General features: G+C 43.6%; 5 protein-coding genes across 10 annotated transcripts in view; all 5 read right to left on the reverse strand.

Moving 5' to 3' along the window:
• The window catches only part of PXK (PX domain containing serine/threonine kinase like), a 37,248-nt gene extending 30,018 nt beyond the window's left edge, over positions 1-7,230 (reverse strand). For 2 of the 6 annotated variants that reach the window (XM_075514356.1, XM_075514355.1), the window contains exon 1: positions 6,992-7,229. In XM_075514356.1, the coding sequence (XP_075370471.1) occupies positions 6,992-7,093 (102 nt within the window). In that variant the 5' untranslated portion in view covers positions 7,094-7,229. Of the gene's footprint in view, positions 1-1,882; positions 1,902-5,834; positions 5,854-6,991 lie in introns of those variants that run through there. The other 4 variants (XM_075514359.1, XM_075514358.1, XM_075514361.1 and 1 more) reach the window with 3 other exon arrangements.
• KCTD6 (potassium channel tetramerization domain containing 6) overlaps positions 1-24,939 on the reverse strand; it is a 117,666-nt gene that overhangs the window by 44,841 nt on the left and 47,886 nt on the right. The window lies entirely within an intron of this gene.
• Positions 9,629-10,179, reverse strand: HTD2 (hydroxyacyl-thioester dehydratase type 2). Its single transcript, XM_075514371.1, has one exon. It carries the CDS (start codon positions 10,177-10,179, stop codon positions 9,673-9,675), a length of 507 nt encoding a protein of 168 aa, XP_075370486.1. The 3' UTR covers positions 9,629-9,672.
• On the reverse strand, positions 10,141-13,089 carry RPP14 (ribonuclease P/MRP subunit p14). Its single transcript, XM_075514374.1, has 5 exons — positions 12,644-13,089; positions 12,472-12,556; positions 11,632-11,708; positions 10,945-11,023; positions 10,141-10,276 (listed from the first exon to the last, which is right to left on the reverse strand). Exons 1-5 carry the CDS (start codon positions 12,727-12,729, stop codon positions 10,220-10,222), a joined length of 384 nt encoding a protein of 127 aa, XP_075370489.1. The 5' UTR covers positions 12,730-13,089; the 3' UTR covers positions 10,141-10,219.
• The window catches only part of PRKAR2A (protein kinase cAMP-dependent type II regulatory subunit alpha), a 69,464-nt gene continuing 59,906 nt past the window's right edge, over positions 15,382-24,939 (reverse strand). The window contains exons 8-11 of the mRNA XM_075514362.1: positions 24,007-24,081; positions 20,885-20,950; positions 20,063-20,201; positions 15,382-19,513 (exon numbers count right to left, since the gene is read on the reverse strand). Of these exons, the coding sequence (XP_075370477.1) occupies positions 19,380-19,513; positions 20,063-20,201; positions 20,885-20,950; positions 24,007-24,081 (414 nt within the window). The 3' untranslated portion in view covers positions 15,382-19,379. The remainder of the gene's footprint in view (positions 19,514-20,062; positions 20,202-20,884; positions 20,951-24,006; positions 24,082-24,939) is intronic.

Below are 24,939 nucleotides of genomic sequence, written 5' to 3' on the forward strand. Positions count from 1 at the left end.
AATTTCAGTGAGAAGTTGATACTTCCGATAGCCTCCGCACGGCAACAAGCTTGTCTTGGGATTATAATTAGCACCACTGATATATGCTTCCCATAGGACCAAAGAAGAGCTTTCAACTCTGCAAGGAAAAAGCCTAAATGCACAAAAGCCTTTATCGCTCTGCCAAATTCTGTTTTGTTTAGGAAAAAAAAAATCTGAATTACAACAATTTTCTTCTGAGACAGCCTGATTTGATAGCAGGACTGAGACTATGCCCACAGGAAATAAATGAAAATGTAAGGAAAACAGATAGGCACACTCAGAATCACTTCTGTTTAGCTGCATCATCTAACACAGGAAAACTATGATGGAAAAGGCTTCAGAAAGGGCTAGCAATTACCAGAGTTCACTCCTGCCGACAATTTTAGGGATCAACAACCAGGTTGAGTGAGGTCTAGGTTAGCTATACTCATGCAGAAATTCCCATGTCATTTTTCACTCCCACATGAATGGCTCAAAATCTTTCCTATGACTCAGTTTACCAAACAACTTCAAGGGAGCCCTAGCAGCTGCTAGTTGGCAAAGAAAGGTCTCAGCTTGCAGAAGAGAGACAACCTTGCGCTGCTGATTTTGCCTGCAGGCAGCAAGCTCACTGGCAGCAGCAACTACATAGGAGCCACCAACAAGACAGGCCTTAAAACCATTCCCCAAGACAACCTCCAGGTCCCTCCAGACTCCCACACAGGTAAGGTTTGTACATCCACCACTCCTCCTACCAATACTGCCAAGCCAGTTCCTGCCACAACCTTGATATTCCAGCAGCAGTTCAATATACATTTTTAAAGATGCCAAGCAAAGCAGTTTTACCTATGGGATCATTTCCTGGCTGCTCCAATTAGTCAAGAAAGCGGAAACCGGTGCTGGGAGGAGGAGGTCGGGAGTAGGTAAAACTGTATGACCCCAGTTGCACACTGTCATTTCCTAAAATCTTCTTCCTACCACTACAGAATGCTGGATAGAGTTTCTGAAAAAGAGTATTTTCCAAACATCCACAGGTATCAGTGAAAAACCACGCTGCATTTCTCCAATCCTTTGCCAATAAGTTTCACCATCATATCTGGGATTAACGTTGTCCTGAACTTCCCCATTTTCATGCAGAGCTAACATGTAGGTGTCTTTTCCCCACAAATTCACCAAGATTATTCCCTGGTATTCCAGCACTTGTTAAAACATCAGCATCAGCAGCTCAGGGCTGCTCAGATAATTTTGTTAACATTCCTAGGTGAAAGTTACACAGCAAAGCATGTCCAAATGTTTAACAATTGCTGTTTATCATCTTTCCTAGTTTTTCAAACAAAAAGCAAACAGGAAAGAAAGGCTTTTGCAGAGACAAAATAGGAAAGAACAAGTGGTGAATTTAGAGATTCATATAATAAAACGTAGCAAGTCTTGCCAATATTGGGTAATACATTCTGTTTTCCCAAGAAAATAGTCTCTAAATTTCTGGCTCAGGATAGTCGGTCTATTTTTCACAGATTTCTGCTGTACATCTGTTTAATCCAACAGGCTTGAAAAGCCAACCATTATAAAGATCCAGGTCACCTTCAGGTCACATCAACTAAAAGTTTGAAAGGGCTTTATTTTATAAGCATTAAAGAGAGGAAAGCTTAATTAAGCATGAATACAATCCCTGCTTAAGTAGGCTGGATTGGAACAATTTCTAGTAAGAAGCTCTTTTAAATGTTTATTTAGAAAATCTCCCATGTGAAAAGTAGCAACAAAATCAAGAAAGCTGCTCAGACTCGGGGACCTCTTTGCTACAGGGCATAGTACTTACTTATTCGCTATTGCACAACCTGCCGTTAAACCCATCTGAGGTACGAGCAGCAACAGCAGTGTTCACCTGCATTTTAAACAATGCACATGTTTGTCCAGGGACATTATACAGTTACACACACACTGTATTGCTGGTGTAGTAATGAGTAAGCCATTCAACAAGTGAAAGCTATGAAGTAGGACAACCGCAGAAAAAAAATAGGACACACATTTACATGTAATGAAATGTACTGAACAAGAAAAGCTCTGGAGAGAGACAAGAGAAATAACAGCTTTTCAGTACCCTGTATTACCATGGCCTTCACCAGAAAAGCAAAATACTCAGTATTTTTCAGGAAATACTCAGTAGCTGATAAAAAAATTCTAATTACACTGCAAGATCTCTAAGGCAATGGATTTACTAAGGTATGATACACGCAATATTTTGACTGCAATTTTTGCAGGAGCTACAAACACAATGCTAATTTAGCAAGTTCACCAGTGGAAACCATAAGGTTGAGATATCTAAAATTAGGTGTGATGAAACAGCTATCTTCTTTGAGCTCAAGCTGGGGTAGGAGGTGGGAGGTGGTCAAGCATACTTACTAAGTCCAGTGGAGGAAGTGCGTTTCCAAAACCTCAAACAAGTGAACTCTAATAGTTCCCTGTCTAAAGTCACCTCTAAAAGTAACTTTATGATTTTTTTTTCCCAAAGTGAAGGCAACCTTGTAGAGATTGAATTCCTTATAAAGCAGATGTGCAAAGTCCTTTACAAGCTTTTAAAAGAAATCCTACAGTTCTAGGAACATATGGCTCCATTTTTGTATCACAGAACAGTATTGGAAAAATATAAATGCTTTTTCAATATTTTTCTAATCTAAAAGCTATGAGTGTCAACATCCATCATTGCTTAAGGAAAACGAAAAACTCGGAAAGTATGTTACGATTTATGTCAGCTGTTCATTTCCATATGCCTTTAAGACAACAATGTACTGTAGTAAAATTGGCTGTTTCACTACTTCAATTTCAACATGAAATGCATGACAAAGGAAAAATCACTTCAGAGAAGAATTAAGGAATGTTCAGAAGTACACGTATAACTTGTTAGTGGGTTTACTACTTTAAAGTGCTCTAAAACTTGTATGTACAGATATGCAGTTCTTATTAAGGAATATGTCTAGATTATTGTGGAAGAAAATAGCATCCTATTTTAAGGCTTAGAAAGAAAGCCACTTTTAAACAGTGAATATACAGATGAAATACTGCAATATGAAGCGAGTTCAATAGCCAAAATTTATTAAAGCTTTAGTGCTGAAAATGCCTCTGTTGTCAGAACACAACACTTGGTTTTAAGATGAGACACTTGCAAATGGCTTAATATATTGGATGTAATTCCAATCCTGTTGAATTCAAGGAACGCAATGGCAACAAAACCACTTCATTTTCTGCAAAGCAGTTGGTACAGATAGCTACCAAGAGCACTGAACCACACCTGTGAAAACGTGCCAAACACACTCCTGGAAGTTACACAGTTACTGTCTTTTCTTATGCAGTGCTAGTGCTTGAAGCATATAGCAGGAGACAAAATGAAGCTGATGGGGTTTGCTCATGTAATTTCAAATTTCAAAGTGAGGTACCACTGGAATGTGCCTGCAATATAAATTTATTTGGCTTTCAAAATGAAACGGACTCCATAAACACTGCACTGTAGAATTATTTGTATGTAAACGCACATTCCAACAAAACTCAGGCTGCTTGTAACACACTTAACTGGGGAAACAACTTTTGTAAAAAAGAAAGGCATCATTTTCATCCTCAGTTATCACTGGAAATAAATACGTAGAAAGAAAACCTCAGCCGATAATTTCTTTGTTGCAACACAGAAGCATGGAGATTATGTACCAGCTGAGATGTACTAACTCAACTAAGAACTTCTGAGCTCTTCTAACTTGAAAGAAACATAAAGAGCTTGTGAGCATATCAGAAAGTTCTGCAGCCGATTTCCTAACCTAAAAACCACATTTACTAGGGGGTTGGCATGCTCTTACTAAGCAAAAAGTGCAAACCCTCAAAAGAACATTTTAAATACTAGTTTTGTCCCTTCTTAGGTTTCTGGAGAATTCAGGTAAGTATGTAGTAGTTTCGGGTTTTGTTTTCAGTTTTGTTTTTTTAGTTTCACCTTCATCCCCAGGAAACAGAAACTCAGCCTCTGCCAAGTACAGCTCTTGATTCAATGCTATTAAGTTTATACTTACCCAGTGTGTTGTATTAAATTTAAATTAACAGAAGTGGCTTAGAACAATAGACAAGCAAACTATTCATTTGACACAAGCTTTGGTCTTCTGTGTGGTATTTCACCACGTCTACAGAGCTCTTCCTGAAATTCTTCACCTTTTCCTTAGCTGGTTATTCAGAAGACTGGCTATTTGCAGCACCCACAGAAGGTTTACATTACTATTAGTTCAGTTGCCACATTAAAGTTGCATCTAACCTGGCCCAAATCATCTTCATATGGGTGCTTTTATAAGCAATGATCTACAGGAAAAAAAATTATAAATGCAAGTTTAAAGCAATTCTTGCAACACTAAGCAGCATTATAAAATCTTAATACATACTACTGACAAAAGAATAGAAAATTTATTCATGGATGCCTTTGTATTTCATGTGAAGTCTAGCATGTGAAGACCTAGTTCTCCAAACATTCATTTGGGATGAAGAATTGTATAGATCTATGTCTTTTGAAGATATTTGTTTGAGGTGGGATGAGGAACAAACCCAAAAAGCATTAAGTTAATGACAACCTACTTCCTTACATCTATAATATCACAAAGTAAAATCCAGTCTTAAAGCCCCACAAAAGCACTTCAACCCTTATTTCTTGGAGGGGCTTCATTTACACACCTCTTCAAACACAAGGATCTATTTGTGTGGCTTATTTAAACCAGGAAAGTTCAAATCAGGGACAGCATCACCCACCAATAAACAAATTATTCAGGTACTAGGGAAATAAGATGAAGTGTCCAAAATGACAAAACAGTTGACTTACATCAAATAAGAAACCAAGTCTGTGTTATGGCTTCCTGTATTTTGTTATCCCACACTGTCTCTAGATAAACCATCTGTGCCACACACACTTCAAGCCATCTTTCAACAGGGCTTCTGCAGTAAAACAAACAATTACTAATAGATGTATCTTAGAGACAGATTTTAAATCAAAAGGCACAGTGCTCCAGCATTCTGTTATTAACAAAAGATCAGAACAAATCAGTAGAGAATTTTTTTCTGAACATCCATTAGACACAGAATACAGAGCTGAAAGACAGAGGCGGGGAGCAGCATTTGCTATCACGCTCACCCAGACAAGACAACACACACAGAGAATCTGGACTGAAAAACTACTTCCAAGTGCTCATTCTAAAAGAATTTTGTGACTTCTTTTTTTTCTAACCAGAATCACGCAAACCAAAGGAAAGAGCACAAAAAGCTACTGTAATTTGCACTAGCAAAGAAGTGTAATAAGGCATGATGGAAACAAGTTACCAATGAAACTGTAATCTGGACTGCTAACTGGGGAGTATTAGAAATTACACAACTTCTCACAGGACTTGGCACATGCACCCCATAGCTATTGAAAGAGGTAAAAAGTATCAGGCTTGCCAGAAAATAAACCTCATCAGTTTTATTTAGAATACGAGTTGCAGCAATTGAGAGCCATAGCCTGCTAGATTCACAAGATCTTCTGGACAATTTCTCATACACAACTTCCATTCAGAGGAAGACTGCAACGTTAGTTAACGCGAGTTCCTCACACAAAAAAACACTTCTTAAGTGCGGATTACTTATAGGAAGAGTATTTAATAAGACAGCCTACAGATTATTGTATATCCTGTGGTGAACCTACAATTATTGTCAGTCAGGTTAAGAGTATTCACCAGATGGAAGGAACCAGGAAGAGAGATCAACGATGCAGGAATCGGAGCTGTGCAAGGGGCAGAAGGAACACCTTCTCTCCCTTTAAAACATACTTCCTGCCAGCGTACCTGCTGCTGAAGTACCTCTGGCCTCCTCCTTTTTGGCCCCGCATCCCCGCGCTCAGCTAAAGCAGGAATCAGAAGTGACAGCCAGTTCTCTCTCTGATTCACAGCACTGCTTGGTCATACCATAAGTAAACCTAGCTTTTAAAGTGGAAAATAACTGCAAACAGGCGATTATGAAAATTGGACTATTACTGCACGGTCAAAGACAGCACAATTCTTATGGAGGCGGTTTGCATGTGTACTAGACATCCCAGAAGAATTGATCTGTGACATAAAAGTCACGGTAGGGCTTGTTCTGCTGAGTGTCATCGCTCCCCACAACAAAGAAAGCGGGGCTGTACCCTGAGTTCTGTCTCCGCAGCTGTACAGCCTTCACTCGTGTCGCACAGCAAGACCCAGAGGCAAACGCAGCCCCTTCAAATGCAACTTCATCTCAGCTACCGAAACGAGGCAACCAGAGCCCAGCTCTGCTCCAAACGGACCCCGAGACAAGCAGAAATTACAACTTATTCAGTCGGAAGGCACAAGGCCTCCCTCAGCGCGGAGGCGAGCCTGAGACAACCCGAAGCCCACGCGTGGACTGCACCCCGCAAGCCCCAGGCGGTACCGCCGCCGGCAGCTCGGGCAAGCTGTAGAAGGAAAACCCGCTTCACAGAAAGGAGAAGGAGCCGAACAACTCCCGGCCCGCTGCGGGAGACCAGGCAACGGCGGCACCGCCGCATCCCCATCGGAGGGGCTCCCCAGGCTGCCCGGGAGCTGAAACCCGCCCTCCGGGGGTCTCGCCCCGCTGCCTCCCCCACCGCTTCACCCTCACCCCCACAGCACCGCACCAGCCGCCCAGGCCCCCGCACAGCCCCAACCCCCCCAGCTGCCCCGGGCCCTGCCCCAGCGCCCTCCCCGCCTCCCGCTACCCTCGGCCTCGCTCCTGCCGGGCTCAGCCGCAGGCCCCCGCCCAGCCCCGCTCCCCCCCGCACCGCCCGTGCCCCGGCCCGGCCCCGCGTACCCCGGCCACCGCCCCGGCCACCCTCCCCGCGCCCCCCGTTACCCGGCTCCCTCCCATTACCTCACCTCGCTCCCCCTGCCTCCCCCCCCCCCCCCACGCCCCGGCCGCTCCCGCCGCCCCCCGCGGCCCGGCCTGCCCGCCGGCCGGCGCCGCTCACCGTGTGGGAGTGCAGGCTCTGGCTCGCCTCGATCTGCGCTGTCAGCGGCACCGTGTCGTCCAGCAGCACCTTGCCGGCCGGCGGCTTCTCCATGAAGGCCATCCCGGAGCGGGGAGCGGGAGCCCGGCGCCGCCAACCTGCTTCCCGGGGCAGCTCCCGGCGCGGCCGCCGCTGTCAACACGGCAGCGCCGCGAGGCCGCCGCCGGGCCTTAGCGCCGCCGAACCACCGCCTTCCGCCGCCGACCGCCAGGGGGCGCCGCGCCGCGCCCGCCGCCCGCACGCGCGGGGCAGGCCCGGCCTCGCGCGGCGGCTCCCGCCCCCGGGGGCGAGCGGGCGGCGGCGAGGGACGGCGCGGTCCGTCCCCGGGATTAGTAACGGGGGAAGGAGCTGCCGGGCCGGCAGAGCGAATGGGGCGGGCCGCCCGCTGCTTTGCTCTCGGTAAGCCGCCCCGCTGCCCGAGTCTTCCCTGCCGCTCCGGTGGCACCAACCGCGGCGGTGGCTTCGGCGCGGGCTGCGGGAAGGGGGTTAGCCCCGAGACGCTGCCGGTCTTCGCAGAGAGAGAGAGAGAGAAACTTAAAAGGGCTGGCGCGTCTGCTGCTCTTTGCCTTTGAGGGGGTTTTTTGTAGTTAAAAGATCATTAAAAAATCAAATAGCATCCAATTATCTTCTACCCAATTTGTAGAGTTTAGGGTTTGGGGAGTTTTTTTTGCAAATCACAGATTTAAAGTTGTCATTAAATGGAGTTCCACAACCTAATTTCCATTGCAGCAGCATAGAAAACTTTATTTCGATAGTACATGGGAACCTACTGCCTGTTGAACCCTGGTCTGCATTTTTTTTTTTTTTTTTTTTTTTTACACCATATGCAGGAATTAACCTCACTTAAGATGTTGTAAGTCACACTGCCGAGCTTGAGTTTGTCCTACGCTTCAAACAGGTATCGTAAATAGCCTCGTCTCTCTGTCTTGCAGCTCCACTTTGACAAGAAAACGGGCTGTGCGTTGTGGGTCAGCAGCTGAATCTCAGGCTGGAACAGCAGTCTTTCCAAACTACTCCTTCTGCAGTGACCGAGGAGGTCAGATACAGATTTAATTATTGCCCTAACCCCTCACCTACCATCTCATGCTCACATTTGATTCATTTTGTTAATAGGCATTAACAAGACGGCTTCGCAGGTGAACAAGGAACGAGGGAAGGAGCACGCCTGCTTTGAGAAAGAGCGGTTTGTACGGCCAAAGCCAGTGATCAGGCACTGACCCAAGGCGGAAGAAAAGGAAACGGGAAGTCAAGCAACTCCTACGGACAAAAGGAAAGCTCTTGCTAAGTACTTGTTCCGTGCTGTGAACAGGCCAAACCCTGTGCTTTGAAAATAGAGGGCATGTTGAAGTCAAACAGCTTAAACATTACCCCTCCCTCTGATCCAGTTTGACTGAGCGTCTGGGGTTTGTTGTTACGGTGCAGTTGCACTTAGGAACAAGACATCACATTTTACCAGTAGCTTTCATCACAGCTTGAGGACAAACTCTCTTTTCATAGCAAACAACTTTTGAGGTTATTTGCAGCTAAGAAAAGTTATGGGTGCATTTCTGCTGCAGAGAAGATGGGGGGATAACAGATGTTTTGCCAGAAAATTTTATGAGCCACCAATTGAAGACAGCCTGTACTTTTACTCCCCATCATTCGTGAAAAAAACTTTCCTAGTGTATAATAATCTTATGTTGGTACTAAAATAATTTAACCCGGATGATTTACTAATGAATTTACCAAAAGCCTACTTTACCAACAGCCAGGGTACTTTCAGTGGGCAAAGGGGAATACACGTTCACACAGTCAAATAAGCAGAGAGAAGCCGTATAGTTAGTACTCAACAAAATTGCCCCTGCTTGTCTTGCCCACAGGAGCATACGGAGGCAGTAAGTACAAGCAGTGACAGTACGGCTTTTTAAAAGCCTCCTTCACTCTGCTTCTGGGAGGCAAGTTTCAGAGGCATTTATTCAAAGGCAAAATTTTCTTTATCATCAGGTTTTGTAAAGTACCTCAAGAATTTGAAAGTATTATGAAAGCCACCTCTCTAGCTGTATCAGGCAGAGTATACTGTTCACGTGAAGGCTGACTACTACTTATTTGCGGAGCTAAGGAAGGCTTTACTGGCTAGAACGTTGCAAAAGAGCACACTGCACCAACGTCGGCTAGAGCTGCCGTGGAGATTACAACAGATCTTGCAGTACACGCGTGTCATTACCTCCACTTTCTGTTCTGCTTCTTAAACGCATGGCATCGGCCCTTCCCACCGCTGCTTGTTAGCAATATAACGGCTTTGTAAAGAGTGAACAAGTTTGAACTGAACATAGCTAGTGAGGACCGCAATTTTGCCAAAAAGAACAGCTTCAATATAAGCCCCGCCACTCCAGACTTTCCCACTGTAGCAGAGCAAAGGCTCGTCTAAACGTGCCACAGTAAGTGCCTCGTTCCGTTGGTTTAATCTTGGCAGTACACAGGGAAAAAAGAAAAGCTCTAAGTTTAATGCAGTTCTATCAAGATTAAGTTTGTGCGCTGTCTTTCAAACATTTTGAAGGGGTTTTTGTTGCAAATTTACTGGATTAAGTGATGTCACATAAAAAGAGTCAAAACCAAGGGTACATTTCTGACCTTTATAGTAAAGTAGCATAGGATCAACAGCTCTAACTGTCTGACACCATGACTTTCACCATCCCTTCCATAACAGTCTTTCCACTTTCTTTGACTTTACATGATACCGAAATGTGCGCAATAGAACCCTTCAATCGATTAACTTCCGCTGCAGCTATGACTTCTTCGCCAGTGTACAAAGGAGCTGGAAATCTGATCTCCTGAGAAAGAAATATGCAACCTTGACCGGGCATTTTAGTACCCAGAACTGCAGAAATAAGTCCATTGATCAAAACCCCATGTACAATAGTTCTCCCAAACCTAGATTTCTTTGCAAAATCTTCATTTAAATGCAAAGGATTTGTGTCACCTGTTAAATCAGAAAAAGTAACAACATCATTCTGTGTAAAAGCTTTAGTAAGTTCAGCTTTGTCTCCGACTTTTATGTGTAGACTCTGAAGGAAGGGATGTCCAAGCAGGGAGTTGATAACTGTTAGCTTTGTCAAGGCTCGTTGTCGGAAATCCCCTCCACAAATTCCACACCTGAAGGGCTGCAACATCTCAAGCAACTTCTGCTTCGTACAACCAAACCAACGGCATTCAGTCCAAGACTAGTTCTCTACTGTTGCCAGATAACGCAAGAAGAAATGGAGATGTCTAGTTTGGGGGGAAGAAAAAAAAAAAAAAAAAACAAAAAAAAAACAAAGCAAGAAACACTAAAGCATTAAAAAAGACCCCAAAACCATTGAACATACTCAAAGTTGAAAGTACTTACATTTCCTTTTTACATAAAAGATTAAAAACTTAGAGCTATGCCCAAGCAGATTTTTGTTTAGCCACAGCTTCAGAGACAAAGAATTCTTGAAACTCATTTTACTAAGCAGCATCCTCCAGAAAAAAATAAGCTCTGGACGTGCATGTTCATGCATGCATTTTTAAACGAGGTCAGACAACAGTGACTATTAGAAAGGGAAGAAATGGGGTAGGGGAAATAAAAGATTGGACCAAGGTGTCGGCCAAGAACAAAACTTTCCAGAAATTATTTTCTTGCAGATGCATTAATAAGATTGGGACTTCTCATTGGAATGAAACCATAAAGTAATGAGACAGCCACTACTGGCACGTTTTACAAGATTCATTAGAAGATGAGAATTGCTTAAACACAGGCCTACACACCTGCACTGAAAAGCATTTCACTCCCAAACCAAGATGTTTTTGCATCTAGGCCATCTTTCTATGAAGAGGCAGTGTGCTCAGCTAGCCAGACAACCGTAGAGCAAGAACTGACATTTGGGGGAAGCCATCCAGCCCCCGCAGGGCTTTACCTGCAGCACTCGAAAGGCACACCTCCTGTTCTGGTAGAAGCCCAGCAATGTTAGAGCACTCCACAGCTTGACAAGGCCACTAAGTAAAAAGAAAATGAAATACATTAATAAAATTTGTTTTTCGTCGGTTTTCCTGCAGCGTAAACACCTTAAATAAAAACATGTTACATAAAGAGTAACGAAACCTTAACTGAGTTTAACAGCAGGTAATTGTATCAATGAGTTCCAGTAGCAACACTACGTGCTGAAGGGTTATTGCAACGACTGCAGTCTCTTGTCCTTGACATAGAGAGATACGTCCTGTAACCTTTTCAAGTTCACTTTACTGGCCCTGTTCTTGTTCTCTCTGTGCATTTAAGCTCCTTCTTCCCCTAAATCACCTGCAGTTGTCTTCATCGTTTAAATCTGGTAACCATTCTCATCTTTACTGTAAAAAGAGATTTAAAGCCACATATTTCAATGGTGCTTAGTTCCTGTCAGACCATTCTGTTTTAAAGCAAGAATAATGTACTGATGCATGTAGGTTACCAAATCTTAGTGAATTTTTATTTATTTTCTGCATGCTGTATGCAGATGTCTGCAAGATAGGCTTAATTCTTCAAAGACCATACTTAGCTTAAGAGTTCTGTTTTCTTATGAAGAATATTCTCATGGCAGTATCTGAAGTGTGTACCTGCTGTACCTTACCTGCTAATAACCCTTAATATGGCAGACAGAGTTTTTTCCTCATATGTTAAGACATCAACAGGCAAAGCTGCTCCAACCTATGAAAAAATACGTTATTAAATAAGTACCATTCTGTGCTCTTATAGTGGTTTATAAGCAAGTGAATCCACTGCCAGCACGTGACATCATTAAAGGTGTTGTAGTTACGCTCAAATCTCACAAGAGTGCTTCAGCTACAACACTACTAGATTTTACACAGCACCCTTCCTCTCCCAGCTCTGTAGACAGAAGCCACTTTTCGTTCCACATTACAGCTAGAGAAACAGGGATGCAGCGGTGACGTGACTTGCTTAAAATCACCCAGCAATACCGTAAACGCACCAAGAACAGTACTGTGGACTTCCCCATCCAAGAAGCTGTTCCCTTTCCATAGTTCTCCTTTTAAAACCTCACTACAGGAAAGCCTCAGTACCCCAAATTCTAAGAGCCAGATATGCCGGCGGCACTTGACTACAGACGCTAAGACAGGTTCATTAGGAGCACAACCCCAGGTTCATTAGGAGCAAGTTACAACGCGGGCTGGAGAGCGGGTAACAGTTAACAGAGGCAAACCGCTGACACTTCTCCTGTCTCCGCACGCCCGAGACTCCAGCCGGCCCCCTCAGCCCGCCGCCAGCTCGGCCCCTCTCCCCTCACGCTCAGGCACTGCGCTCCCGCCAGACGGGCTGACTTCAGCGGGCAGAGCCGGCAGAAAACCGACCGCGGAAGCCAGGGGCAGGCCGGCCGCTCCCGCAAGGCTCTCCTGGGCCCGGCGCGAAGCCGCCAGCCGAGGGAAGGAGCCCGGCCCCGGCCCCGGCCCACCTCTCCGTGCAGCTCCCTCAGCGCCGACACCACCAGCTGCTTGAACTGCGCGACGCTCGGCCGGGCCCCGCCGTCCGGCAGCTCCCTGCGGGGAAGCAGAGCAGAGGGCAGGCTAGCGGGGCTCCCGGCGGCGGGGGGCGGCCGCGGGGCGGGGGCGGGGGGCGGCACTCACAGGCGGACGCGCAGGTAGTGGTGCTCGGCGGCGCTCCGCAGCACGCGCCGCTCGAAGGCGGCGGCCGGCGGCTCGGCTCGCGCCATCCGCCCCGCAGGCCGCGCACCGCCGCGCGCCCCCGCCGAGCCAATGGCGGCGCGCAGCCGCCCCGGCTTTCTACGGCGGCCCCGCGGGGTCAGCTCCCCCCGCCCCGCCTCGGCGTCGCCATGGCGACCGGGCGGTGCGAACGTGCGCGGGCGGGAGGCGCCCGGTGGGAGCGTCTCGCCGCAGGCCCGAGGCCGCCGACTGCGCCGAGGCCTCTCCGCCACGCCGAGGCGGCTGCCGGGGAAGGCCACCGCTCGCCACCGCTTCAGCCGGGGCCGAGGGACGGCCTGGGGGAGCCGCCGGCCCCGGGCGCAGCAGCGCGTTGCCCGGGCTCGGTAACGGCTCCGCACCAGGCAGGCTGGAAGCGCTGATCCTGCGGGCAGGGAAAGGGCCGGCTCCCAGGGAGGCCGTCGAGGGGAGCAGCCGCTGCTGCCCCGCTGGGCTCGGGCGGCTGCAGGTGCCGGTCAGCAGGGCCGCGGGTCGGCGCTTGACCTGGCCGGGCTGCGCCCTCCCTGCGCGCTGAGGCCTGGGCACGGCCTGCGGCCGGAGCCCCTGAACACGCCGCGTGGGAAACCTGAGCTTAGCCTTTTCAGATTGAGGAAGGCAACGAGCAGTCTTCGGGTCTGAAATTAATCTCTGGGAAGCTGTGGGAACAGATGGCGTTTCCGAGTGCTACATGCTAGCTTTTAGCTTCAGAAAGACAAATATTGAACGCTCCACAATAAACATGCTGTTGGAGAGGGGCTAGCAGAGATGCTCCTTCGCTTCCCCTTCAAAATAAATTATGTCGGTCCTGATGCAGTTCCTGGTGGAGTGTGTTGTCTGCCACCATAACGCTGAGGGCATTGTGTTATCCTAGCCTCTATTTTGCAGCACACACAACAAACAGATTTGAAAAGTACACAGAAGTAGGCTGGCAGCGTGCCTTTGCATCTCACTGGCCAACACCGGGTTGAGGAGATAAAATAACACAGTTTTAGCACCAACGTGAATCCTCATAGCTGATCCGAAGATTGGTGTGAAATACATCCTTGGGAGAGAAACAGCAGAAAGGATGGAAGTATCGTTGCTCTGCCAAAATGATGAAGCATCATCCTCAGCATAAGGACTTTACAGATCTTACTTCTTTAAAAAAAAAAAAAAAAGCTTTATCCAGGAATTAATATTCACCCCAGCAGGGTAACACCCATCTGACACACTTGAGTTAGGGCCCAACTCACAAGACACCATTTGTGTTTGCCATCAAGCTGCTCAGTCTGTGCAAAGGAACTCCAGAGTTCAGGATGCTTTCTCTGTTTGGATTTGGGGTTTTCTCTCTGTCCCAGGTGCTTGGCAAGCTTTGGACCTGAGCCCTAGCACACCGACAGCCTACTTGCGTGTCAGGCTGTAAAGGGCATATCTCCCTCTCTTTTACAGGCACTAATCTGTTTTCATCTTCCTACTGCTGATGTGGCGCAAAGCCTGGAGACAGCGTATTTGTGTCAGCTAAAGCCCTTGGTGATTTTAAAGAGGTATTCATAAAAAAACAGCATATCTCTTTTTGTGAGATATGTCTCACAAAAGCCTCCCCAAGAGGCTATCTAATCCACCCCTGCCTCAGACAGATATTGTAAGCATTCAGCAGAGCTAGTTTAAAACCGTTAAAAAAAAAAAATTCAGTGCTGGAAGATTTCACGCTCCCCAAGTGGTCTATTCTGTCTTCCAGAGAGATCTTTTCCATGCTTAAGCTACAGCAGGGAAGCTGTTGATTATGTCCCATATTAACAGGCCTGTCCTAATCACTACGGGATCATTCCTCCTTGTTGAAATCTTTCATACATTTGAATATTCCCTGTCCCCTTTCCCCCAGTCCTTGTTTCCATAAGAAAAAAAAAAAATCCCAGTTTTTCCTTATCCTTCATAAAATGGAACATTTTCTAGGTATTTGTTTATCATGTTGCTGCCCTCTGGCCCTTTCAGGTGTCAACATCTTCCTGGAGTTAAAGTGCCCAAAGCTGAAGTACTGTATTCCGGCAGAGGCTTTCTCATAATTAGCACCACAATTCCTCTGAACTAGTCTCCCAGACTAAATTAAAAACTGTACATAAAATACTAAGTGTTTAGAAACAAAACTTCAGCAAAAGCAAATACTGAGTATTTGAATAGGCAATTTCACATGTACCAAAGTAATTTTCTTTTCCAAGTGTTAGTTAGGTTAAAAAAAGGCAGCTTGCCACAGAGAATGCAGTAGCTCTAAGTGTAGGCCAGCAAGGGACTTTCAGGAATATCGTGTTTCTCCTAGGAACCAAGAACCAGTTAGCACAGTGCTCAAACAATAAATCAGTTCTACGATAATTTGGCAGACATATCAGAGCAGCCAGTTTTATTGGGAGCAATAATATCTACAGAAACTGGTATTTTTAAGATATTAGTAAAATTTTAATCACCAAACAGCAAAACTTGGTGGTCAGGTAACGTATAAATCTCTTTTGGTTATTGCAACAGGGCAAGTGCTGTTCTCCATAAGGCTCTGAATACACAAGCAACAGTAACTCAGGCACTCAGAGGAAATCTAGTTAGCTGCTGTGAAGTCCACTCCTGACGTGAGCACTGGGGGAGGTTGTGTCAGCTGCGGTAAGTCAATAAAGAGCACACACAGGATTGTACAGGAAGGCTGGACACAACATGTCAGTTTTTTATTAACCAAAAGTAAAGCTGAACCCCAGAGTGGCTTAACCTGTTAAAACCATATGTTTATATGGCAAGTATTTTTTTCTTTCATGTTCAACACTATAGTGCAAGAACCAAACTTCGCAGCTGTTCATCCTTTGAGAATCAAGTACTAAACGTAAAATGAATTAAAAATAAGGGTCCCTCAATGAATCAATTAAAAAAAACATTTAACTCAAAAGAACAGACCAATTTTAAGAACTGTCTTATGACATTCTCCCAAGTGAAAGACCTTTAAAAGCACTTGGAGCCTTGAGGTAGCAACTTTATGCAGAATTTAATTCCCCTCCTGCCCCACAGAGCAGAGGAAAATTAGTAGCGCATTATTAGCTCCAGCCAGCTAAGCAGAGTCGAGTGTTCTCCTATGAGGTTAGTGACTTTCTCTTGCATCTTGAAATAGCAGTGTAGTGCTGCAGACCATCAGGAGGAAATCCACAAGGAAGGCCTCTTGAAATAAAGTATATGGTTTGAAAAAAGTGAAAATAATCAGCAATAACGGTAACAACAAAAGTTATCTGGAGTGAAAAAAACCAAAGTGTTTGTATTTTGGCAAGACTAGTTTACAAATACATGTCAAGAACAAGAGTCCGCTTTCAGCCAACGGAAAAGAAAGAATGGAAGTGACATTCAAAGGGGTTTTGTTTTTTGCCCTCTGTGCAAAATTGCACTTTGTTTTTGAAATTTTGTCTTAAAGTTTTGAGTTTTGTACTTTTGTTTCTAAAGAGAGAGCACTTTTGCCCTTTTTTGTTATTTTACATCGTGAAACCTGTGCTGTGACATTAAACAAATACCATATGCCAGGATATTTGACCACTGAAAGCTCCTCTCACTGACTTCACAACAATCACAAGCAGGGAATCACAAACAAGACACTTTTTTCCCCTCTAAGTCTCAAAGACACTATCCTCTTTGCCCACTTTGCTGCTGAGTTCTTTTATTAAAAACTAGATCTCTCTCTACTGCCAATTTCAGAGACTCCACGGCAGATTTACTGAACGCTGAGCAGTAACAACAAAAAACCTGGGCTCGTTCTCCACGATAATTGCGATGATCAGTCACAGGGAAAAGGAATGAGCTGAGATACAGCGATGCGGGCAGATCTTTACAAACAGGCGCCTCGCTTGACTCCCTGGTCTGGGTATCGCCGCTCACACGCGTTCCGACCTCGCTCATTGCTGGTGCTCTAACCAGATACCTGTCAATGTTGATTATCCTACTACAAGCTTCTCTCATTATCTTCATGCTCCAAAATTGTACAGAACAGGTTGGTTAAACCAGACCAAACTAATCAGGGTCATTGCAAATTATAGCTTTTTAACAGAGGAGCCTTCTTACAGGCTCATTCTCTTTCAGCTCAAGGTCAGGTTGCCTCTTTACACCACACAGTGATGTCACACGGATCCTGGATGCAGGATGGCATTGCCCACTATGCCTTTGCTTCGGGGAGTGCAGAGAAAGGTAAAACTTCAAAACTTCTTGCTCGCATGGGATTCCAATCTTTTGTCTTTACATTCTCATCCTTTCCTTTAACTTCTAGAAGCCATCAAATCCTCCCTACCTTAAGAATCTAACATCAGCCTCGCCTGTTTTTTGGTCAAGTTTCAGAACAATTGCCCGTGTTTGCATATGCTGAGGTATACAGTCCTGTCCTGCAGAGAGCCAAAGGCTGTAAGAACCAGAATCCATCTGTAAGGCAGCCCAACCTGCCAGGCTCCTCTGGATAAAGGAGAGGATATTCCGCCTGGGAGCAAGAAAAGCCAGCTGATGATTATTCGCAGCAAGTTTCTCTTTAGCTCACATGACAGTTTAGGCAGCACAGAAACTCCTACTGTTTTGGAGACCAGTTTATGTCTGGTTTGCAGGACAGCCACAAGCTGGCTTCAAAAAGACTCTTGTCTTGGAGCCCAAGAGTGTCTTAAAGTTTTGTCTGTTATCAATGCAAGGACCCGATGAGTGTGTTTTTTCATTTTTTCTTGGTTTTTTGTTTGTTGGTTTGGTTTTGTTTGGGTTTTTTAAATTCTGTAATCAAAAGAATTATTTTGTCTTTGGTGTTAAACCTTGGAAGCATGAATGAAGTACCTGCTGCTTCTTTGGCTGTAATTTACAACAAAAAAACAGCCCAGTAAAGCAAGGGAAATTCACTGTTCTGAAATACATGCAGTTAGAACAGCCACTAGACATCACAACCAGGACTTTAATAATATGGAAACACCTAGTTCAGTGGTGTCCATTACAAATTATTTGCATTATATAAAAATATGACTCCGATTACAGTAACTGGACAACAGCCATTCAAACTTATCAAGTTTCCATCTTACTCATATTGCAGGAACTGGGAGGAGCTCATCCATTTAGGGAAAAAAATTGTCCAGAAATCAACTTAGTTGCAGCTAAGCATCTCGTGCCTTAGAAATGTCCACTGTGATAACTAGAAGCAGGAATTCAACATTAGCATCCTTCTATTCTTGCTCATGTGGCCATGAATAAAAAGAGCAGGTTCTGTTACACTAGCATCCACAATTAAAATTTTATAACCCCATAAAACACCAGTAAGTTTTGCATGAGCTGCAAAAGAATGCAAATCCAAAGGGTCACTAGATTTATTACCTACAAATTCCATGTCTTAATATAAATATTTTTGTACACCATAAAAATGTCCTTCTTATGGTCTGATTCTTATTTAGATAATACTCTGATAAAATCTCAGCAGTATGCCAATTAAGGTCATTAAAGCTATAGAAATAGAATCTACCTAATAAATGCTGCAAATTTAACAGGTATTTTAGATAAACATCATTAGCTTAGTTATCACCTAAACCAAAAAGACTCCTCAAACACACCAACTGCATAGTTAGCAAAGACATTTGCTTTACAAAGTCAAATGTTGCCAACTTTTGAAAAGTTTAGCAAATCAACGTGGTATTCGGAAGCATCCAAGTGTCTAATGAAGTTAGAATACTGTGAAATGTTAGGACTGGGGGCAGCTCCTGTAAACAAGTACAGAAGTAGTCTTCATTTAAATTACAAAACATTTACCTCCTTAAAAAGCTTTAAAACTGACCCAGTCAACAACAGCACCCTGGGAAATCTAGCAGTATAAAGGATCTCTGTAAGCAGGAGAAGGTCATATATTGTGATCTCACCACCATAAAATGTACTCAGTGTCAGGAACAAGGAGCAAATTTGGGGAGATGACAATTATGACACCTTCAGGCCATTTGATCTGAACCACTGCACTTTTTTGGGCAGCATAGAGTAAAACAATTTTCTTTGCTGCTCAGAAAACACTTAAAATACAGTAATGCTTCATTTTCTGCATTTTGTTGCTAAGCAGACTCTCCCATGTCCCCAGCTCGGTTTACTTGGTTTAAAGAGCTATAGTACCTGCCACTTTCAGCAGGTGGAAGAAAACTTCAGTGCCACCTTATTCATTGGCTCCATTGATATTTTAACTTCAAACCCAGATGCTACAATTAAAAGCAAATTTGACATTGTGTAAGGAAAGCATCAGATGAAGGTAATAAGCCTGTAAAAGGCTTGTATTCCACAGGTTGCCTCTGCAGAACAGGCAACCTCCCACTACAGAATCTGATCTGAAAATTTATCCCAACAGTAACACCAGAAGGAAGGAGGCTTCTATATCTTGCACACTTTGGGTTTCATATCAGGCACTTGAACTGTTGGACAGATGCCATTCTGAACCAAGTAAGTGAACATAGGGTTAGAATCATCTTTAATCTAGGTCTAATAATGAAGTATCAGCAGCAAAGTGGAGGCAGGGAGTGAGCAATCCATCTGTGCTGAGACTTGTTTATGGTTTCTAAAATGCCCAAGAAGACAGCAGCAGTAACTGTTCCGTAGTGTCCGTTTTCCTTGCGAGTTGTGTTGCTGATAGGAGGCTTTTCTGTGTCTTGAACTAAGAAGGCATTGAGGTACCCTGTGCCTAATTCCCTGGATCCAACAGGTCCATGCTAGAGCCAAACATTGCCACCAGCTGCTCCTCATAATGTGTTATATTCCTCTTCATAATGTCCATGCAGGGTCCAAGCAACCTCTCAAATGCTTGCACATCCATGACTGCAAAGGAACAGAAGTGAAAACAAGATCATTTGTCAAAAAGGATACCACACGCCAATCTATTTTTTGACCTCGGAACACAGACCTCCAGTCCAACCCATTGGGGTTTGAGGCTTCAATAGAAGCCACAGAAACAGAAATCATATTTCTGATTTCCCCCTGTACTGTTATTTGCAGAAACAAGATTAATGAGATACACACCTGACCTCAAGGATAAATACAGAAGCCAAATATACACCGCACTGACATTAAAAGACCACTTGAAAGCTGCGTATGACAAACAAGCTGTAGACAAGAAGCTGATGCTACTTACCCCTTCAAAGAGTACAGGCCACACAAGCAGAAAAAACAGAATCTGCTGGAAGGAAGCAGTGGTGCTTCTCAAACTTCAACGTGGAGATCCGCTCCAGCCCACGCTCCTAGCTTCTCGTGTCTGACCGGCAGTTACCAAAAGGCTGCTACGTTTTGCATAGCTGCTCACTCAGGCATGGTCCACAAAACAAGCAAAGACCAGAACAGGGTAACTAGAAACACAGAACATCTGCTTACCTAAACATTTGACCTCCCCAACAGCATAGGCAGAGGCTGCTCTGGGTTTGTTGGTAACGAGTGCAAGCTCTCCAAAATACTGCCCTCTGTGACACCGGGCAATCTCCACTTCTTGGTTAGCTTCTTTACTTGTCATAGTCTGTTAAACAGTACATTTTAATTATTCGCATACAGTTCTGTCTTTGTACGAGGCTGCAGTTAATCCCAGATATCTTACGGATGTGCAACAGCTCATGGTTTAGGGCTTTTAAACTAGCAAGTCCCACGTCATGCTCTGTACTGGTAAACACCTTAACAGCATGTTCAATTAGAATTTTGATATGAAAAGTATATGCCAGCCCACAAGTTTTGAGATTGGCAGGTATTTACTGTTACAGCTTTGGGAACTGCTATTACATTAGCTTAACACAGGTTTTATCATGCACAACATGTTGTTCCCTAAGGCTGCTTCAGACTGTACAGAGATCCGTTCAAATGCCAATGTCTAGTATGTCACTAGAGATAACAGACCCCAGGTTTTGTAAGTTGCAGTTTTCTATAATCCTAGAACAAAAGTTTCGTTTCCACTCTTACGGCCAAGGAGAGTATATCAGGTTAGTTTGCAGAGGAGCAGATAGAAGCAAAAGACTTTCCAACTTTAGTAAAGTGACTTCTGGCTACTTCAGAACACGTATGGGGATTTACAACCTACATCACATGAGTGGTGATGACAAATATCATAAAATATCTTAAAATAAGTCAGGGTAGGCTTTTTCACACCAATCGTATTAACTGATCAAATCAGGGATTGACCTAAAGCCTAATCACCTAATTTGAACTCACCTTGCTTTTAATCAAGATTTTTACTTCACCAGATTCTACAATGTAAAAACAATCTGCTTTATCACCCTGTGAAGAGAAAAAGGTAAAACAAGTTATTTTTTACTTTACTGTAAAAGTATGTATAAATGGTATTAAAGCATTCCCTCTGAACTAGACCTTGTGTAGAAATCTGCAAGAATTAACACACACTCAAATTCTTAACATTAAAAGGTGACTGGTTAGGTAATATACTAGAGGAACGCACAGGGGAAGGCACTATTAGTACACATCATTTAGTGAGAGGGCAGGTGGAAAGGAAAAAGCAAAGGAGGTTGACGATATATAGCAAAATCACTTAAGTGCAAATCTTCTGATCCTGATGGAAGTATCCAATAGTTAGTGAAACTAAGCAGGGCCTAGAATTTCCAGAAGCAAGTTTTAATAAAACACCAATTTAGTCTCCGCATTTCTAGATGTCAGTAGGAAGAAGGATCCATTAAGCTAAATATGAGCTCAGTCAATCCAGGGTAAAATAGGGGGAGATCAGCAGAACCCAGAGTAGCTGTATTTGAGGAGCATGAACAGAGAAAGTAAGAGGAGGATAGGGTACAGAAAACCAAGTCCAAAAACAGTGCAAGCCTTCTACATGAGGAATGATGCAACACCTGTGTAAAGGTAGTGAGGATGGTAAGGAATAAAGCACTCAGTAGCATCATGCCATTAAAGGAAAATAGGGCAAGTGGGAGAAAATAAAAATGAATAGCCATTTTATACCAAGTTCTAGAAAGGCATCACAAGGTGTTGTTGAATAATGGAGTGTGAAATAAAAAATTTTGGTTTAGTCAAATTCAGCTGTTTCTATGAAAAAGTCACTGTGAGGGTGACCAAGCACTGGAACAGGTTGCCCAGAGAGGTTCTGAAGTCTCCATCCTTTGGGATATTCAAAAGCCATCTGGACACAGTCCTGGGCCCTGCTTGAGCAGGGGAGCTGGACAAGATGACCTCCAGAGGTCCCTTCCGACCTCAACAATTCTGTGATTCTGTGAGAGTTTCTAGAACCTTTTTCACATCTATCTAAACCGCATCAGATTGCGGACCTTCACCTGATCGTAGTTTACGTCTGCTCTGCAGAGCTTCGCCAGGACTTAATTGAAAGTTTTAGTGGTGACAGAGAGGACTTTCCATCTCTATACCAACCCCTGTGGGCTTGGTATAGGACTAGAACTCAGAGTGGAGAGCCAGCACATGTCTCCTGCTATGAATCAGAAGCAAAGGGACTAAAGGCTTCGTGGAGACAGAGGCTGGATAAGGAACTGGTAAGGGAATGGGAGTGGCTCAGCAAAAATACCTGTGAAACAATGTGAGGAGAGAGATAAATCTGACATTAAGTCAAGTGGGCAAGGAGACTATCAATGTGATGGGAAGGATGGAGGGAGATGATTATGACTTGAGTATGAAACACGGGCTGGGAGAAGATGATGCAAGATTTAAACATGAAGTTACAGAAGAAATTAGGCCCTTAGCTAAGCCTCCTGGGGATGGTCGTAAACCATTCAGCACAAAGCTTTTCATTCACTGTTGCCAGCTATCACAACATGAACTAATACACTCAGCATGCTTCTGAAAGAGTAAGTACTGAAAGAGTACTTTTTTTAAAAGAATGAAAACAAACTGAGCGGGAGACATCCTCATAACACCGTCGGGCACTAACAATTTTCAAGTGCTTTAAAGCATACTGCCCTTAACTGAAGGGTCAAATTCCAGAAAGATCATTACAATGTAAAACTATCCACGAGAGAAAAGGGGTTAATGGTATTGATGCAACTGCTGTAACGTAAGAGCTATCACATCTTTTACAAGCATAAAATTTCATCATCTTTAGCAGTGTATTACCATCACCCAGACCTATCCAGACTATTAATCCTCCTTTTAAGGGTAATTACATCCTTGTCCTTAATTCAGTTATTACAAAAGATTAAAACCAACTGCGTAGTTGGATCACTAATTGCGTGGGTTCCCAGTTTTGAGACTGATTTATAAACTTCGATTTTGCTGAGAGTTCAGTTCTCAGGGTCTTAAGCAACAAGATTTAACTTAGAAAACTGAGGGCATTTTTGGGGAGAAGTAATTTGGCAGTATTTGGTTATCAGCAAACTAAGGTTTCCTGCATTCAGAGTTATCGGACATTCAAGGCAATTAAGATTAATTATTCAAGACATTATCAAGGAGTCATATTCTGTTTATAAAACAGAATTTGTGATCAAAAGCCTGCAATTTCAGGTAAGCCAAGGACTCTCTTGCATTAACTTCTACTTGAACTTAAGCACTGTTGCAACAAACAAAGCAACCCCGAGCTAAACTTGATGCAAAATTCCAGTGTTTCATCAGTAACAGTGTTCCAAAAAGTTGTTTGTTGTCACAGCCAAAAAGTCCCACATCTTTAGCTTGAGTTTATCCAGCTTCATGTTCCATCACTCTGGCCTTGATCTATTACAGCAGACAAAACATATACCAAAAACCAAAGGCTGTCAATTGAAGCTAGACTACTCCACCATTGAAACACTCTTTAAGAGCATCAGGAAAAACAGTTTTAATTAACCTGATAGATTCTTAGAATAGTTAACTGAGTTGGGTCCAACTAGTAAAATATTCCCAATGACTTCATTTAGTTTCATCCAAATCATAACTCCTGTTGAATTGTTTTATTTTGTTGTTTAGTCAGACCTAGGAATTCAAGATGCCTTTACTACATGCTTGTGACTCCTGGTTTAATCTGGTCATAGGTGCCTATGAGAAGTCTAGCTGGAGGCTTTCTTGGAAAATTGCATAGACAGACATTTAATTTCAGCTTCTTAAGGCATACTCCTCTTGAAACCTTGCAAAAACCATTTATAAAAAACAAACAGATGAGAGAAGAAAAACCCAGAAGTTAAAGTAGTAGAATAATAAAGTAGTAGCAAAAGACGTACTAGCCGTTCCCCAAACATTCAAGAAGTGCTTAAATAAACTGGTATGTATAACAGTATTAAAGGAGTAAGTGATGCCAAGTTGGTCCAAGTAATAGGATTCTAGAAGTCAATTCCAAACAGGAAAAAAGAAGCAGAGAAAGGAGAATGATAAAGAGAAATTTAGACTTCAAGTACCTGAGAAATGATACGTTCCCCATCTTGATACACTTTCTCCCCTATAACATCCACTATCTTCATTCGCTCTGATGCCTGGAACAACGAGGAAAATTAAACATAGTAATGTATTATAGTACATCTCTGGTAAACTTTGTAGCCCTGAAATGAAGAGCATTCACTAGACACACAAACACACAGTATCTGGGTACTGAAAAATACAGCCCCTACAATGACATTGTCGCACTGCACCACAGCTTTCAAGACTACCATAAGCAACAGGGAAAGAAAATTGTCTAGTGTCCTATTCATGTGCTTTTCTTATCCCCAAATTTAACAAATAACTGATCTGGCTGGTTTAGACCAAAGGGAAAAAAAAAAAAAAAATCACTTCCTCTATGATTCAGTTGAAATTTGAAGAAAACACTCAGAAAAATGTCATAAACTTTCTAAGAACAAACGTAAATGAGAAACACCAGCAAGACATTTTCAAAATATTTTAATCACCATATACTTGAATATGTGGGGGGGTTTTGTGTCCCAGAATTCATTCCTAGAGTGGAGGGAGGAAGGGGATATGAAAAGGATACTGGCTCTAAAGTGTAAGCAGGCACTGCAACAGGATGCCCAGCAGCAAGGGCAAGAGGTACTAATCTGACATGCAATGAAACATGCCTGAGCCTTCATAAACAGGAAGGGAGAAAGAACAGTTAAATTTATCTCCAATGTGCCCCACTGCCCATCTAGAACACCACCAAACAATTTTATTGGTTCAAAGCAGTGTAAAAAACATTACAAAAGGAAGAAAATCCTACAGTTAAAATGAGTATCTCAACAGATGATTCAGTTATAATCCATCCATTCCACAAATGCACCTCAATCTACCCCGTGTTTGAGAAACTTAATTCTGATCCACACACAACAACTGCAGTGTGTCATGCAGAAAGCCATCCA

Source organism: Mycteria americana, chromosome 11 (genome assembly GCF_035582795.1).
Source record: "Mycteria americana isolate JAX WOST 10 ecotype Jacksonville Zoo and Gardens chromosome 11, USCA_MyAme_1.0, whole genome shotgun sequence".
Lineage (NCBI taxonomy): Eukaryota > Metazoa > Chordata > Aves > Ciconiiformes > Ciconiidae > Mycteria > Mycteria americana.